Raw genomic sequence first — 16,866 nt, 5'->3', positions numbered from 1 at the left:
CCAATTCGAATAGGTATCAATTAAGCACTTCACGCCGCACCCAGGCAAGGAGAGTGCAGATCTGAGTCAGTCTGAACTCAGCACTTCTCACTGCTCGATCTAAAAATGGTTTGCATAGGAAACGTGTCGCTACAGGAAATTCCACTGACCTGCCAGGGAAAGGTGCTGGTTCTGCTGGGATCCGAGCGGGGGATGGATTGCCTGTGCTGGCCGAGGTGCAGAGCAGTAGGTCCACTAAACGAAGAGGACATTGGTGTTAGCCACGTTTAATTTTTCCCTTGCTTTGGTACTGATACAAATGGTCTGCAAAGGTCTAGTACGTTGCTCTGCGGTGCCGTTTCTTGTTCTGACCAGGTGCACCCAGCGGCTGCTCAGCTGTTTGCTATTAGACCCTCACCCTTGTTATTAGGGGAAGATTGTGTGTGGCTGGGTCAGAGGAGAGGCACAAAACTCTACCTCTTGGTCACAGACCTGCCCAAAATACCACCCCCTAATCCAGCTGGGATAGATTGAAGCACTGGCACAGGGGCATGAGGCCTTTACCTCCTCCTTTTAGCCTCACCCTGGTTATTAAAGGACTTCAGCGGTCTTTGTAAAAGAAGCCACTAGCCTCGAATAGGCTGGTAATGGCCCGGTGACTGTAACACGACATTGCCTTGAGTGACCTTTCCAATGGCTATCAGCTTATAGCCTACAGTTTGGGCTATGGGGCCTGAACTCAGCTCTCACCCTGGCAGGACAGCCCCTCTTACCTCCTCCCCACCCCAGCCAGGTTTGAGGCAGTGATGGGAAAGCCCTAGATGACCCTATCCTAGCTGGGGGTCAAAATGTTTTGCAGCCAAAAGGGACTTGGCTTCCCAGAGCTTTGCCTTCAGCACCTTTAGCCAAACACGACACTCACTCCAAAAAAGCAGTAGCAGTCCCCTGGCCTTAGGGAAGCACTTGGAGCTGGACCCTCCTTCGGCATCCCAGGGCCAGAAGAGATCTCTCAGGCCGCCGCCTGGGGCGCAGGGGAGCATGGAGGGGGCAGCGCTCCACTCCCGGTGCATGTCGCATGGCCGCGGCCCCCCACCCACAAAGCACCTCACTTCCCAGGAGCTGCTGCCTCAGCCCAGAAATTACAGCATGCCTCAGCCAGAGGCCAACACAATTTTTCCTCCTTCCCATTTATGCTCCCTATTTCTCATTGGGTCTGAGGCACCCGCTTCAGAAATGAATGCAGCCCCATCGCCCTAGAACAATACATTTCAAATAAGCATTTAAAAGACCTTTTCTTGACATGAATAAAATTGATTGGGACCATTACCTTATAGCCACTTCCCACAGAAAAAGCCTTTTAAAGCCAGCCCGAGGCAGGGAAGCAACATTTACATTTAGATGAAGGTGTTTCTATAGCAGCTTCTCCCAGTAGTTTCTGGGCACTGGGTATTATCTCGGGAAGAAATTAGCAAGACCGGGGAACATAACATTTGATAACTGAGAGGGAAGAAAAAGCCCATGGTCAGCCTCCAGGTGTGTTGTGAGCTGGAGTCCCATCAGGCACTTGGTAGCGTTAGTTATATGCACCACGGTGATGCCAACATGTGAAAGGAAGGCAATAATAGACTATCAACTTCATGCCAGGGCAGCAAGAGACCTACCATGCTCCAAGGAGCTACCTTTCCAGTGCATGGACAATCCCAATAGAAACCTCCCATCGTGAAGCAGATTGAGCAGTTCCTTTGGTCACTTTTACTGTGATGGTTAGGAACCAACATCTCTACAGGTAGAAAATGTCCCCACTCCCCTGGAGAGATGCCCTGGTCCTTTCATTCACTTCATCTATTACTTGCCGAGCACCCAGGACAAATGAGAGCTGCAGAATATCACATCAACACTGAAGTGCAGCCCTCTCCAGGGACAAGGCAGCCCCAGGCACGTGGCACAGCCTTCAAATGGGGCCACAGGGGAAGGGATGGAGAATTTGAGGGAGGAACATCAGGACGCGGGTTGCCAGAGGGCTGCCTTTGCATCCCTCCACCATTCGTGTACCAGAGCAGAAGCTGAGCTGTAGGCAGGGCCAGGGAGCACCATCACCTAATTCGACAAGGGGAGGAAGCAGGCAATGCAGCAAGGCATGCAAGACAGATGGCCAGAGCTCCAGGAGGTTTTGGGGACCACACAGACAGCACCCGTCTAGAAAAGGAACAGCAGAAACCTACCACCCCCTTTCTGTGCAGGGTTGTGTACAAGGCCACTTTATTTGCATGCATCTTTGGGGAGACCATGCTGCAAACATGCATGGAGGAGCATCTTCAGAGAACCCCACTGCACCCTCCCAGCTCCGAGGTTGTATCAAAATCACGGGCTTAGACAATGGTGATAAAGCAGAGACCGGCATGCTCTCGCAGCTCTGTTTCAGGGCCTACCAGCACGAGGCAGGTGTGCTGTTTGAGGTGGCTGCAATATAACTTCCTTAAATCTGGATGCAGCCAGAGATATAAGCATGCTTTACTTGCACGTGGGACTACACCGAAAGAAATAATTTTTATACCAGTATAATCATGTCTGCAACAGGGGACTGTACTACTTGAACTGTACTGATAAAAGAAATCCTCAGGTACTATTATACAGGTAAAACTCAGATGCACACCAGGCCTACACTGGTGCAAAGGGAAAGAAAACAGACACTCCCCAGTTGATTTCAAACCCTCCCAAGGCCTCTTACCCAGTGAACTCTCCTGCTTGGAGAGCGCACACACGTAGGTAGCACTGTACCACCCCTCTACCAAGAAAGCCAAGGAGAAGGATTGGAACAGCCCGAGAGACCAAATGAGCGTATTGATGGTTGTAAAGTGCAGAAGTGATGAATCACTGAGACCCCGAGACAGTTTTTAGTCAACACATTTGCTTTACTCTTCTAATTTGTCTGAATTCTGTACTTTCCGAAAGGTGCCCATTTGGCAGCCCTGTAGACTGGAGCGTCTGCTCCTCTGGAAAACCCATACACCACAAGCAGCTGCAGGCTCGCTTCCCACGCATGCTGCCCTGCCAACATGCCCTTACCTGGAGGGAGCCCTGCATTTCTAACCTGGAGCGTGCAGGCTGGATTACAAGGAGCAGGGAGAGAGTCCAGGCCACAACTAAAACAGGGATATTACCATTTCATCTTTCTGAGAGATTCCAGAGGGGAACTGCCCGTGAGCATCCAGGGAATTCATGCATGCCAAAACTCCTCTCTCAGCCAGCCTCTCCAGCTCACTTTACTCTATTACCTCTCTCTCAAGGGGGTGAGCGCACAGGGAACCTATGGAAGGGGATAGAAATCTTTGGACTTCACAAGACGAGTTTCAACGCATTCACATCTGCACACTCAGCAAGACTGGGGAAAGCGCTCTGCCGCCCTCTCCTTTATTAACAAAATGCCAATGCCCATCCCCATTGCAAAGAGAAAGAGCCCGGCTGGGTACACGTTAAACCACAACATCTGTGGCAAAATCCCCTAGCCTAGAACATTAGATGCCTTCGCTTGTAATTGCGCAGAGCTCGTAATTAGGGTTTGCTTAGATGCCTGCAACGCCAAAGAAATTTCTGACACACAGATCCGATTGACAAAGCCAAGTCCCCGGGCAAAACAAAATGCAGCTCCATTGACATCACGCAGAGCCGGCTCCCAAGGCCAGCGCATCAATTTGCTCCCACGCTTCCTAACATGCACATTCCTCAGCACAGGGGGCTCAGCCGGGGAGCCGGAGCAAGGGATAAGGCAGCATTTACATGCTGCGTTCCTTGCTTATGGGGCCTGGTTCTTTTCGGAGATGCTGCCAAAGTGGGGAACGGTGGGCAGGCCTTTCGAGAAAACAATATCAATAATGAGACGGCGTCACTCCGCAGGACTTAGAAGCAGAAAGGTCCCAGCGCCAGCAGCCAAGGCTGAAAAAGGCGGTAGCATTACCCACTGCTCAGACCTTTGGCAGGCTTTTTTTCTTTTCGGTGGTGCTGAAGACGAGGGGTCCTGATGCATTATGAGAACTTGGCAAACCAAGGTGTAAGCAACTCCATCACCGCTGGCTTCAGCAGAGCGCTGCCTGCTTACAGCAAAGCTGCATTTAGCTTAAGTAACTTGGGATTTACATGCTCCTTGAACTTAATCCCCATTTCATGGGTTTTCACGCAATGGAATAATCAAATAAATCCTGCCCCACGTCTAGTTTTTCTGCACGTCAAGTTGTATCTTAATATTTTGCTGTCCGGGCTACCGGTGCTTTGGTTGTGAAACCTACCTCTTTGGAGCTCATTTCAGAGCTGCCCATCTTTAGAGCACAGTAGCGAAAAGGACAGCACATCCTGCCCATTTCTCACCTTATGGAGGAGATTGTCAGAGTGAAAGAATAGAAAGCTCAGGTGGCTAAGTACCATTCACCACTATTCAAGGCTCACAAGGAAACTCAGGGACATGACAGACACTGTCGTCTCAGGAAACAAATGGGAACGACCGGCTTTGTCCTAGACATGAAGAACTAAAGTCACTGTTGACATCTACGGTAGAGGACACATTTCCTATTGGTGTTTCTGACTACAAGAGGAAAGAGCATTTGATGGACAATTAGATGTGAATTTTATTGTGAAAATGTATGGTTTTAGGGTTTATCTTGTTATTATGGATCTTGCCAATAGCATTATAAGGCACTTAAGGGAAATTAAAGGCTCTGGAGTGACTGACTGCCTTTCAGACTGCTGACTGGCCAAGTATCCCTCTTCCATCTCAGTCTCATCCTATTATGAACTGGATTTTAATCACACTCATTGAGGAAAGTGCTGCATCTCTCCTTATTTGCAAGATGCTTAGTAGAGAACATCCAACAAGGACTTGCCTAGGTGGATTAAGAAACCCAATCCTTAGAAATACACCCTGTGACTGTACAAAAGGATCCTTCAGCAGGCAAGAAAGCAAGGCCCACTGGGGCTCATTGCAGCGCGAATAGTTTTTACCTGCCTCTTCCCCAGTTTCTGTTTTGGGAGATGGAGCAGGGAAAAGGGGTGAGGGTCAGAACAAGGGGTATTTCTGTGTGTTCACATGGGAACAATTGACTTTGTAGAGTAAAATCACTCCTTTCACAGAGATAGGCCCTACTGAAAAAATAAGCGGCAACCCACCTGAATTGCCCACTCGGGATTTGCAGCCTGTTTTATGTCATATTCATCTCTTGCTCTCATGTTTGCTTTTGTAAAGCCAATGCCACGAGCAAAATCCAACCTGATTAATTTGCATTCCAAAAAAACGAAGAGAGACAATAAAACAAACCTCACACTTTGCAAAGGATAACCTAGAAACCCGGGCAACAGAAAGACTCGTCCTTCCCAGAGAATCTTTCTGGGATACCCTGGGCAAGAGGATACCCGGGGTACAAGACAGTCAATATTACAGGGTTTGCGCAAGCTTATCCTGTTGCTGGAGCATTATCGGAGGGCGAGCAGTAGAAAAGCACTACGCGTTGTAGCAGTGACAGTAGTTCTTAGAGCGCCTCTGTGCCACCACAGACGCCTGGTGTCAGGACTTCGAGAAAAACAGGTTCCTGCTGGAGCCGCACGCCCTAAACCAGACACTGTGGTTCGCAAAGGGGTGGGGGAATGTAGCCTGGCTCAGTTTTGCAGTCACTTGCAGCTGCTAGAGCCACCCCCATAAAGGACTTTTTGCTTTATGAAATAGCTGAGCATAGGGTTCAAATTATGGGAGAGCTTGAGGAGCTGAGCCTCCCTCCCCCAAAAAGATAAGAGACCCCCCTGTAAAATTTGAAAATCATAACTGAGGGGGTCTCCTATTTTATTAGGGCAACCTGATGGGCAGCCCTATTTTTATGTTTTTTCAGACCCCCCCCCTGCAAAAGAGCCAAAGTGTAATTCAAACTGTGGCTGAGCAGCCTTTGACTTCTCTCGAAGGAGAAGTGGGGCAGCACTGTACCTAGGCTCCTGGCAGCCCCAGGTGAACTTTTAGTATCGGGCCCCCCTTCACCAGGGATAATGATAATCATAATAATAAAAATTACCATTTTCAGGCCCCCTTTCTGTTCGGGCCCCGGGCAGCTGCCCAGTTCGCCCATGCCTGTGTCCAGCCCTAACCAAAAGTCTTGCTCTCTCCTCACCCACCATAGCAGAGCCAGGTGCGTTGCCAGATGCAGAACCCACGAAATAAGGGCTCATTTACCTGCGGTAGCCGTGTTGACAGCCAGAAGCGAGCCAACCCAGCAGGAGCATGGGTACCAGTAATGGGCTGTTGCACACACAGTTGCTTCCAGTGACTGAGGTCATGCACAGGGTTTGGCGCCGGCTGGACTCCAGGTGAAGATCATCTGCTCTGACTCCAGCCCAGCTGCTGCAGGGATTGCTCTGTAATCGGGCTACAAGCACCTGCTTTCCCTGCAAGGCGGGAGGGCCGGGGTGCAAGGCGGCTTCTCACCCATAAGCACCGTGGGGCTTCTGACTCCCCTGCTGTTTCACTGGCACTGAGCAAAGCAGCAGCCGAAGCACGAAGCCAGCTTGTGCCCGCCTCGTGCTGGATAAACCAGTGCCTGACACAGCTGACGTTTGGTTATCTGAGGTCACTCAGGGAGCAAAGAACGCAGATAACGTTCAGCACACGGGCAGTAATGCCTCAAGAGGCCCACAAGCCTTGGTCCCCAAGAGGCCGGGGGACGCGGCATCGTAGCCAGTGCTGCTATACCCATCTCAGGAAACTGGCACCACTGGCCTTGTCAGCACCTCAGACCCAGGCAGGACCAACATGGGTGTCCAGGCTGAGACTGGACTGTCGGGCTCAAGGGATCCTGACCACAGTGCCCCGTGCATTGGGCACTGACCACGCTGTCCCCTTGGACACATCACATTTCCAGAGGTCTCTGTGCACACTGGGCAGATCCAGCTGGGCATAAGCATGTGGCAGTTTCAAGCAGTGTATCAGCACCCCAGCTAATCCACCCAGATACTGGAGAGCCTGCTATTGATAAACCATGTGGGCTAAGCACCTTGTTGAATCCCAGCCAGCCTTTTTAGAGCCTACGCTCATTTCTGCTTGCACAGTTGAGAAGTACTTGCCTGCTGTAGCAGGAATTGGGAAGGAAAGAGCAAGGCCGTAAGATCTTGGAGGGCCAGAGTGGTCTCGGTTGATGTTTGTACAGGGGCTACCGCAATACTACAGCAACGACCAGTGACTGCATTCACGAACAGGAACCATTACCCCTCCCAAAACCAACTAAGGGTAGTGGGAAAAATTGCACTTTATTAGCAAGAGGGGAAAAGACCATTTTGGGGGAAGCATAAGTCAAATAATTATACAAGCATCACCTTGAACTAATTAGAGGGATCTACCCTTCTTGCATGGGCTGCTGTGCATTGTCAACAGCTCTGGGCTAGACCTAAGACACGCAGCAGCGTAACAGTGCAGACCTCAAAATACTGTTAAGCAGCGTGACCTTTTTCATAAGCGGAGCGTGTGGTCAGTTGTGCAGCCAAGGCTCCAGCTGTTGCGAGGGGTTTGTTATGTTCAGTTCCCGGAGATTGTTTTGCGGTTCAATTAAACAGGAGTGCTCTGGCCTAAAAGTCCCCCAGAGAGAAGTCCTTACATTCCAGGGAAATATACCCTATGCTGTTGGAGAGCTGCCTAATTCCCTTTCCATATAATGAGAGCAAGAGAAAGGCTGGAAGCCAGACACTGACAGAACTAAATCATGCCAGGCTTGATTGATGAAGCAGGGATGTTCTTGTGAAAGCTCCCTGCCACAGAGCTCCAACCACACACCTCAGCCCTGACCTTGCATCTGCTCCGCCGTTCCAACCTGGGGCTTGCTAGGGACTGTCAAGAGGACCATAATACAAGAGGGCTTTAGGAGGCCAGCAAAAATCCACCTGGCACTCGGGCGATGAGCAAGTTCAGTTTAATATTGGTGGCCTAAACCAGGTTTAATCTCTCGTCTCCAGAGGAGGCAGGCAAATAAGCCCTCCTGCTTTACGACCAAATGTCAGAAGTATGGTAGGATGGTGAGGAGTGCCAGTTAAGCTTCCAAGACTCACTGCGGCGCTGACGGCTCCATGAATAAACCTTTCATGAGAATCAACGCATTAATTTAGCTTCGTGACCAAAATTAGCAGAAAACTGAGAACTTAATCACTTGCCTAGACTGTGGATTTCGTTGCCCTTTACGGTAGACTAATTAAACAAACTAATATTTCACAGGCCAATTTCATTTGTAAAAAGCAGCTTCCTGCAGAAGGGGGGTGGGGGGTTCCCCTCCTTTTCCTTTTCTCCTTACTTCATTGTCTGCATGTGCCTACAAACCTTTCCAAAGCGCAAGGAAAAAAGACAGGAGACTGGAGTCTTTATGGCCAGAGAAGTACTTCTTGCAAGAAACTCATGGTCAAACCCCAAGGTAAAAGAAGGCTGAGGGGTGACTTGATTCCTGCCTACAAATATGTCCAGGGAGGACACCAGGATCTGGGAGAGCAACTTTTCAGAAGAGCACCCCCTGGGAGGACGAGGACCAGGGGGCACAAGGCTAGTCGGGGAAAAGTTTAGGCTAGACATATGGAAAAACTTCTTTTCCGTATGGGTAACCAAAATCTGGAACACACTTCCAGCAGTGGTGGTGCTGTCGGCATCCCTGGCAGTGTTCAAGAGGCTGGACAAGCACCACATTGAGCTCGTTTGAGCCCACTACCTCCTGCCCACGGCAGGGGACCGGATTTGATCGTCTTACAGGTCCCTTCTGGTCCTTCTTTCTATGCTTCTATAATAAACTCCTAGTCCAAGAACCCGGCTGCAACCACTCCCCCATACAATTAACAGATGGCAAGCAGAGCTTGGGGTCTAAAACCCTGGATTAACACTGCCATTAATGACTGATACAGTGCGAGAATGGAAGCTGGCGTTTCCGCATGCAGCCGGCCTACATGATGAAGTGCCCTTCATCCCTAAGCCTTGTATTGCCAAGGTGCCATTTCCATGGTAGGAACAACACTTTTTAAGCCTACTTGATTTACAGGACAATAAAAGCAAAATCTTATTTTGATCCAGTCCCTGTACAGAACATCATTCTAATGCTGGAAAATCAGCAACCTGTAGCAAGTGGAAAGAGCAGCTGAGGCTTATTCAAGTGCTATATTAAATACAGAAAATTAAAAAAAAGTGTCACAACAAATACCACAGCAAGTGTGTCAAGGCCAGGCTGAGAAAAACACATTCAGGAGCTATTTTCAACAGACAGAACTGACCTTCCCCTAGAAAATACCACTGGGAATAAATAGAAAGGCTGCTTGAAACATGCAGCTTTAGCCTCCCTTTCAATCTTAAGTCATAAATGCTGCTCCTCCTGCTCCAAGCAGACAGACAACTAGGTACTTCCTACCTACAGTGCAGGCCCATACTGCAAAGGACACATGCATGACAGTACGTTTGTGATAAAGAAATGCTTCGTGTCAGAATCTGACCCATTGTGGAAAGTATCTCTAATATAATTCTGCAACTAAGGCACAGAAGAGTAAACTTTCCCCCCTTTTTATTCAATGAAATTACACTTGCACTTTTTGGTGATGGAGGAGGATTCAAATGGAGGCATCCTCACTGGATGGGGGAAGTCTGAAGCAACCTGGTAGTTGTTAAAAGTGATTTGACCAAGGCCCCAGAAGCCAGCAGTGTTCCTGGCACGCTCACAATTTCCATGAGCTTGAACTAGAGTCAGGGCAGTTTTGCATTTCTGAAAAAATCAAGCCCTTATGAAGGAAAAGGAAGACACTGCAGTCCTACTGTCTCCCTCATCATCTAACATTCGCTGTGCAAGTGTTCCCCTTTGCCTTTCTCTTTATGGCATTGTAAAAAGCTCTCATGAGCTAGTGGGGGCATTATTAAGAACCATGAATTGCAAGCTAGTAACGCCCAAACAGCTCATAAAAGAGCATTTTAATCCCTTAAAAATCGAGAAGGAGCCATTACAAGCGAACACAAACACACCAAGGTATGCACTTTGAAAGCAAATCTGTTCTTCAGCAGGCAATAAATACAAAGTTGGTTATCATGCAGCCTCAGCCCCGCAATTACTGCTGCCACTGGAATGCCTCTCCTGTCACTTCTATTTCAGCTCCGACGTGTATGAGGAATCTACAGCCTAAGGAAGTGTCTCTTGGAGATTATAGTGCCAAGGAAAGATTGTGACTGCTGGGGCACATTTCCGTGCTTGCTCATTTAAGTCAGTAATGATTTGCCCAGTCGCATCTCATGAACTATTGTGCCTACTACTCCCTTCACCTGTGTGCAAAATCAGGAGTAAACACCACTGAAGTTAGCAGCTGCATCAGTGATGAAGAGGAGGCAGAAGCCCGAGTGCTCGGAGCTTGAGACTCACAAAAGGAGCACACAGCAGTGTATACTCACACGGCACAACTCTTTGCTGCATAGTACCTGCACCTTCCCGTGCAAGGCAGAAGGGAAAACAATTCAAGCTTCCCCAGGCTAAAAACAAAAAAATGGATGGGACAAACTAAACCCACAGCAGAATGCCTCCTATTTATAATGACTATTAACCCGACATTTGTATTTGCTGTGCTGAGACAGGGCTATTGTTAAGAACAAAGGAATCTCTCAAACACCTGACTGCTCCTTCTATCACGAGGCACAGATGATGAGCTACCCAATACTCACCACCAACGAGGCAAATGTCCTTTCTCTGCCGTTCTCAGAGCAACACAGGACCACATTCAGAGCAAGAAAATAAAGCCAAGAGGGGCTGGCAGCTGGGCCTCTGGGGTATGAGTTATACGTGAAGATTTTCAAATATTCTACTCAATTTTTTTGCAAACATTTTCTTTTGAGAATTTTCCCTGCAAAACTTCTGCTGCTTTCTGGCTGCTCTGGTTAAGGATAGCACAGACTGCTGGTTGGTCCAGTTAATCCTGACAAAGCCTCCCACGTTTAAAACTTGATGGTGGTCAAACTGGGTTAAGCAAACCAGAGCAGTGTGGAAGCAGTGCTCAAGAGCAAACTGCATTAGGAACACATTCGCAAGCTGTGCTCTAAAGCAGAGCAGAGGTTTTCAAACACCTTTTGGCCTACGAGTTGATGTAAAGGGGAGATGAGAGAGCAGTCACCTCCTTTCCACCAAACCTGATGCAGCGATCTCCCTCTCATGCTTCACTCAGATTTAACAACCGGTTTGATCATAGCTACATCAGTGGCACAGTACAGCTCTATTACATGCGCGACAACGGCGTTTGAAATATCCCTGAAGTGTATGTGCTTCTCTGTTTCATTGCTTAGCCTAAGCAGATGTCAATTTTATGCCGGGCTTTCCCTGGGGAACGCAGCTAGCCTCAGGTAGACATAATGCAATTATGCATCTTGAAATTTGGTCAGGACGCTAGCCCTTGTATACAGCATTACACTTTCCCCTTTTAACCACCATAACCAGAGACAGTCACGGCTTGAGACAGACCTGCTTTCTGCTGGAGGTTTGGACAACACCATCATACTGGTCCCCCTTATTACACCAGGCAGAAACACCCTCTCCCACTCACAGCAAGTAACAGACACACTCCACATACAGGCAAAACCTGGCTGCTGTAGTGTAGCTTGGTTTTATTTATGTCCACAAATATTTCAAAAAAATTACAAAATACTCAAATGGAGAGAACACAGAAGTCACGATTTCTGGGTTTCTACTCTGTTTACACTGTGTTATCCCATGGCAAACTACTCATATATACATTAAGCTTCAAGATATATATAAATGTAGCAGTCAGAATGTACACTCTGCTTAACGGTGCAGTGAAACAAGCTCAACCATGACGACATAGAACAAGAGAGACGTTTCAAAAACACTAAAGCAAAGTTTAAAAAATAAAACCTTCCTAACAGAGGGGGAAAAAAAAAAATGATAAAAGATTTTTCTGAAAGGAAACCAAAAGATTTGGGTGGTTTATAACAGGGCATCGAACACCAAGATGGTTTCAAAAGCCATTGCAGATAAAAGTTGCAGTTAATCATCCATTTGAGAAGGAAGGACTTCATTGCTTCTGTGCTCAAGGATGTTAAAAGAAAAGGTTGTCAGAATGTCGAGCGGAAAAGATGATCAACTAATTGCTTCTGAATAGTGATTGTAAAAGCAGTAGTTTTGCTGTTTGGAAAAACTGAGGGGGAGAGAAAGAACAATGAATGAATCAGCATCTTTTTGTTAGTAAAAACAGATCTGACAACAAAATAAGGAGGTAGGGTGGTCAAATGAAATGGGTGGTATTCCTGCCTCCCACAATCCTGGATAGTTGGGGGGGGGAGAATTCAAATTCAATTCATTTCATTCAACCCTTCGGTATTATTGGATGCTCTGTCTCCTCTGACCAGGGAAATCTTGGTGGCACCTCTACCATGAGCTGAGCTTCAAAATGGTATGTACTAGACAGGTGCTATTCCTTCTTCACCTGATCACAGCAGACAACCTGAGGAACTGCAGACTTGCTACTGTTACTGGTTCTGTGTTGAATCTCTTGGTATCCAAAGCCCCAAAAGCCAAGGCATTTTTACACATGCTCTGGGAGACGTTGGGGGGCGCTTTAATTAGCGAGCTGCACTAATTAAAAGCACCCGAGTGTCACATGCATCAGCATCCCCCATGCTGAAAAATGGCACCAGGGTGTTTGAACTTGCCACCAGTTTTCAGCATGAGGGATGCTGGTACACATGACACTAGAGTCTGCTGGAGCGTGGTAATTAAGTTTAATTAATTGAGTCTGCTCCAATGCGCTGGATTTCCGGCACGTCAGAGCCGGCTCCCTGCATGTCTATAGGAGCCCCCAGATACCAAACACCAGAGTTCAAACGCTGGGGCTCTCATGGGACTGACTTACCATTAAGGGACTGAAAAACAATTAAAAGAAATTGGAAGCCGAGGTGGGGGGAGGACAGTCGGACAGAATTGCAACAAGCCTTTTCCTCCCCTTTCACAAAGATGGGCAGACAGTAACTGAAATTCCCCAATGAAGGTTTCAGTTTATAAACTGAGGTCGTCATCTGCCCATCAGTGCAACCATTAACCGTAACGCTCTGACGCTAGTCTGTGGTGGTTACAGCACTGCGCACACCTTACTGTCTCCACCCAGGATGAATGATTAACTACAAGTTTATTTAACATGGCTTTGTACACTCCTATGACACGACCACCACATATAACAGTCTACAACGGCAGAGACAGAGCCCTCGAGAGTTAAGAGAGAGAATGGAAAAGGTTGTTCACCAGTAGAAAATGTGGCCAGCAGATTAAGATGTCCGTTGGATCCACTACCCTCTGCCTTGGCAAAAGCATAAGGGCTAAAGCAGAAACAAAACCAAGTTCAATATGGGGTGCAGGCAAGTGCAAGAGCCGTGTGTCTGTGCAGACAGAGCAGAGTTGCATGCAAAAACGTTGCCTGCTGCTCCACTGCACGGGCCCTTTCTCTTTTCTGCATTTGCCATCCACTGACACACAAGCTACCAGCCCACCAGGGCCGTTAGGCATAAACCTGCTGTGTTGGGAATCGGCAAATGTTGCTGTACACAGATTCGCCTAATCCCCAAGCAGCAAGTGATGCATAAACCTGTGCATCAGTTTAAAAAAAAAAAAGAGACTGGCAGCCTTCACTTTAAAAAGTGAAATGAAGATAGGACTTTGTGGAAGAGCTTAACACAGAACTGATCAGCAGATCCAATTGCCTTGTCCTTCTCATTAAAAACCTATCAATACAAAAGCTAGAGAAAGCAGTCCCCGGCCAAAAAAAAGTTCTGTCCATGCATATAAAACCCTGACTTTCAAAGGCCAGAGCTTTGGATCATTTTTAAAAGGACAAGATGTTTTTTTTTTTTTAATTCTTGCTACTTCTTACATGTAAAAAAGGGAAGTTTAGAACAAATTGAACCAGGTGATCCAATTGCCTGGTTGTTTTAAAAGGTAAAGGAAGGAGACATATTATAGCCAAAATGTAAGGTTAACCCCTATATTAGATACAGAACGAGGGAGTTAGTTCCAAGGGACATCTGTACCACTGGGAAACAGAACTCAATCAATCAAAATCATGACAGAAGAGAAAGAGGTGTAATGCTAATGGGGAAAAAAAATACCTAAAACAGAAACAGTCGTTTGTAACATTATCCCTGCAACTCCCTTTAATGCTTATAGTTGATACCAAACCAAATTTCAAGCTTTTGCCCATTTGAAATTATTGACACCCATCATTTCCCTTTAATTAAAGGGATAATTATATATATTTATTTTTATTAAAAAATCAACTCTGTATTCTGTCAATACCAGGTAGGAATTCACAATTCGTGATGTTACTGAAAATCAAGGTTAACATTTGCGGAGTTTTGTTTCGTTTTTCCTCCCCCCTACCCAAAAAAGTTATTTACAGACTTAAAAAGCCATGCTGCAGAACTGAGCTCTCTTTAAAATTATGAAGATTTCCTACAATGTATTAAAATAAAAGTAGATTTTTATTATTATAGCACTTGGATTCAGAGCTTGTTATGTCACCTACTTGCAATTCTTGTTTTTTTTTTTTGTTTTTTGTTTTTAATAGATATAGATGCATTGAGTGTCTCTTCACATACAGTGACTTGTGTCGTGAGCCTGATTCTAGCACCTACTCAAAACTAACAGGGGAAAAAAAAAACAAGATTGCAGGGAAGTTCTCTGAATACTCCATACAGTCCTGTATTTTTTTCAATAGGCTTCTGAATAGGTTGTCATGCAGGGAGACCCACACCAGTCTTGAGAAATCTTCTCTACAAATGAACACTATTTACGCTGATAAGTCTTTAGTTGTTGGGGGGGGGTTGTTTTTCTTTTTGTTTTAAATATATAAAGAAATTTTTATAAGATATTCTTTTGCTTTTGCAGCTCTTATTTGTATGTAAAAATGTTCCATTCCTTCCCAAGGACTGGGGTTTCCATAAGCCGGCAATAGAAATAAATAATTTATTACAACTGTTTGTCGCCTTCTTTCTTCAGTCGACTGAAAGAGAAAGAAAACTCATTTTAGCAGACAAAGGGAACACAGCCCGAGGCTGCACCAAGGCAGTTGCTCGTGCTGTTACACGTCGCTACAAAAGCAGTGTGGAGTGGTATCCAAATGTCATGAAGGGGGACAAGAGGCCTGGCTGCTCAGAACAAAAGGACAACCATGGTGGTGAAGACAACGGTCTGTCATAGGAACTGAGGTTCTTCCTCTGTGGGGGCCTTCTTCACATTATCAAGCTCATCAACTATGGACAAAAGGAGCCCAAGAACAGGGGGAAACAAACTTTGTCCTTATCTATACTGGCGGATCAACTGCCTTCAGTATCAGCTTGGTTGCCTCCAGCACTGTCAGCCAATATCAAATTCCCATAACGCAGACAAGGCTCGGACACCAAAGGAGATAGGGAGACTGGCTTACAACATGCTTCTCATTTGTCCGCTTACGGTGCTTAGAGCAAAGGCAACCCTGCTGAATGCAGCAGCCGTCCTCTCTTAGCAGACAGACCGTCAAAGCAGCCAAAATGAGAAGGGGTCACCCCAAAGAGGGCAACTGGGAAGAAAATCCCCATCATAATTTTGGGAGAAACTTCATCCAGCTCTGTTCTACCACTCTTCTTATGTGCACATTATTCACACAATTTCACCTACTGTTCTTTTTTAGTAATTTGTTATTGGCTGGTAAGGAAGGATTTCTACGGTGATATCTTTTATTGGGCCAACCGTGTAGTTGGGAGACAGTTCGGCAAGCTTTTAAAAGCAAGACATTCTTCGTCAGGTCTGTTTTTACTGACGAACAATGGTGGTGAAAGCCTCTGGGATCTTTCCCTGCCCTCACAAGGAGGCGGCAGGAAGCAGCAAGGGTAACGAACGTTACTGAAAGCAGAATTAATCCCGCAGAGCAAGATTCAGCTAATTTACTGCATGTCCCAGGTATTCTGATCTAATGCCTAACGTCTGCCTGACCCTCTGCATCTAAGATTAGGTTTTCCTGAAAGCGTCATAACCTTTAATGAACATGTCACGCTCATCTCCAGCACGCTTAATAGGCTAGGTAGGTTGGAGGGAAGCAGTCAGGGAAAGTAGAAACAGAAAGCTGCTACCTGTAGCACTGCTGGTGCCTCTCACCTGTAATAATCTTCCTGACTTGGTAGGTGTCCACCGTGCATGTGGGGGTGCCCATGCAGCCACTGCTGCTCCATTGCCAGTCTCTGCAGTTCTGCCGACTGGGCATGCATGGCCTGCAACTGATGGGCCGCTGACATTGGAGGTGGGATGGCACCCGGCAGGTCTCGCGGGTAGGGGGTACCTGCAAGAGACACAATCTTTATTTAGACACGAACTGGCTCTTGCTACCCTCATGAGGCAGGTAAGCAGAGCGTTACCCTCATTCTTGTTCTGCAGATAGGGAAACAGAGCTGTAAAGGAACCCACCCAAGTTTATACGGCAGGTCGGTGGTAGAACAGGAAATACAATCCTGAATTCTGGACTCGCACCTACTCTAACCACTGTACCACGTGGCCTCCTGAAAACACACCACGAGAACTTTGCTCCAACAGAAGAGGCCTGGTAATGAGGTGTGTGTTTGTGGGTGGGGACTTCAATGGAAATACAGCATAAAAATGTTCAGCTCAAAAAATAGTGGAAGAACTGCAAAGGGGAATTCAGAGTCCCCAATCCCTCCAACTGTATATCTGGACCCAGAGAAAAGCCACCATGGTTCAGATCAGAGCGCTGCTGGTAGGAAGGCCGGTGAAGTGTTCTCACCAAAGACTGGGTGTCGAAGCATTTCATGCTCGTGGGGTGGCTGCCCTAGCAATGGGTTAGGGATGGTACCGGGTGGGGAGGGAAAGCGCGCCA

The 16,866-nt window shown here is 47.1% G+C and overlaps 1 protein-coding gene across 1 annotated transcript in view; it reads right to left on the bottom strand.

Annotated features, from left to right (window-relative positions):
- Positions 1–11,582: 11,582 nt before the first annotated feature.
- Positions 11,583–16,866, bottom strand: part of LOC102385748 (arginine-glutamic acid dipeptide repeats protein) — a 23,941-nt gene continuing 18,657 nt past the window's right edge. Inside the window, exons 9-11 of the mRNA XM_006018799.2 lie at positions 16,774–16,866; positions 16,134–16,314; positions 11,583–15,003 (exon numbers count right to left, since the gene is read on the bottom strand). The exon at positions 16,774–16,866 is cut by the window's right edge and continues 51 nt beyond it. Coding sequence (XP_006018861.1) covers positions 14,970–15,003; positions 16,134–16,314; positions 16,774–16,866 — 308 coding nt within the window. The 3' untranslated portion in view covers positions 11,583–14,969. The remainder of the gene's footprint in view (positions 15,004–16,133; positions 16,315–16,773) is intronic.

This window comes from Alligator sinensis, unplaced genomic scaffold (assembly GCF_000455745.1).
Source record: "Alligator sinensis unplaced genomic scaffold, ASM45574v1 scaffold569_1, whole genome shotgun sequence".
Taxonomy (NCBI): domain Eukaryota; kingdom Metazoa; phylum Chordata; order Crocodylia; family Alligatoridae; genus Alligator; species Alligator sinensis.
The sequence above is the reverse complement of the archived record's forward strand: the minus strand, read 5'-3'. Positions and strand labels throughout refer to the sequence as shown.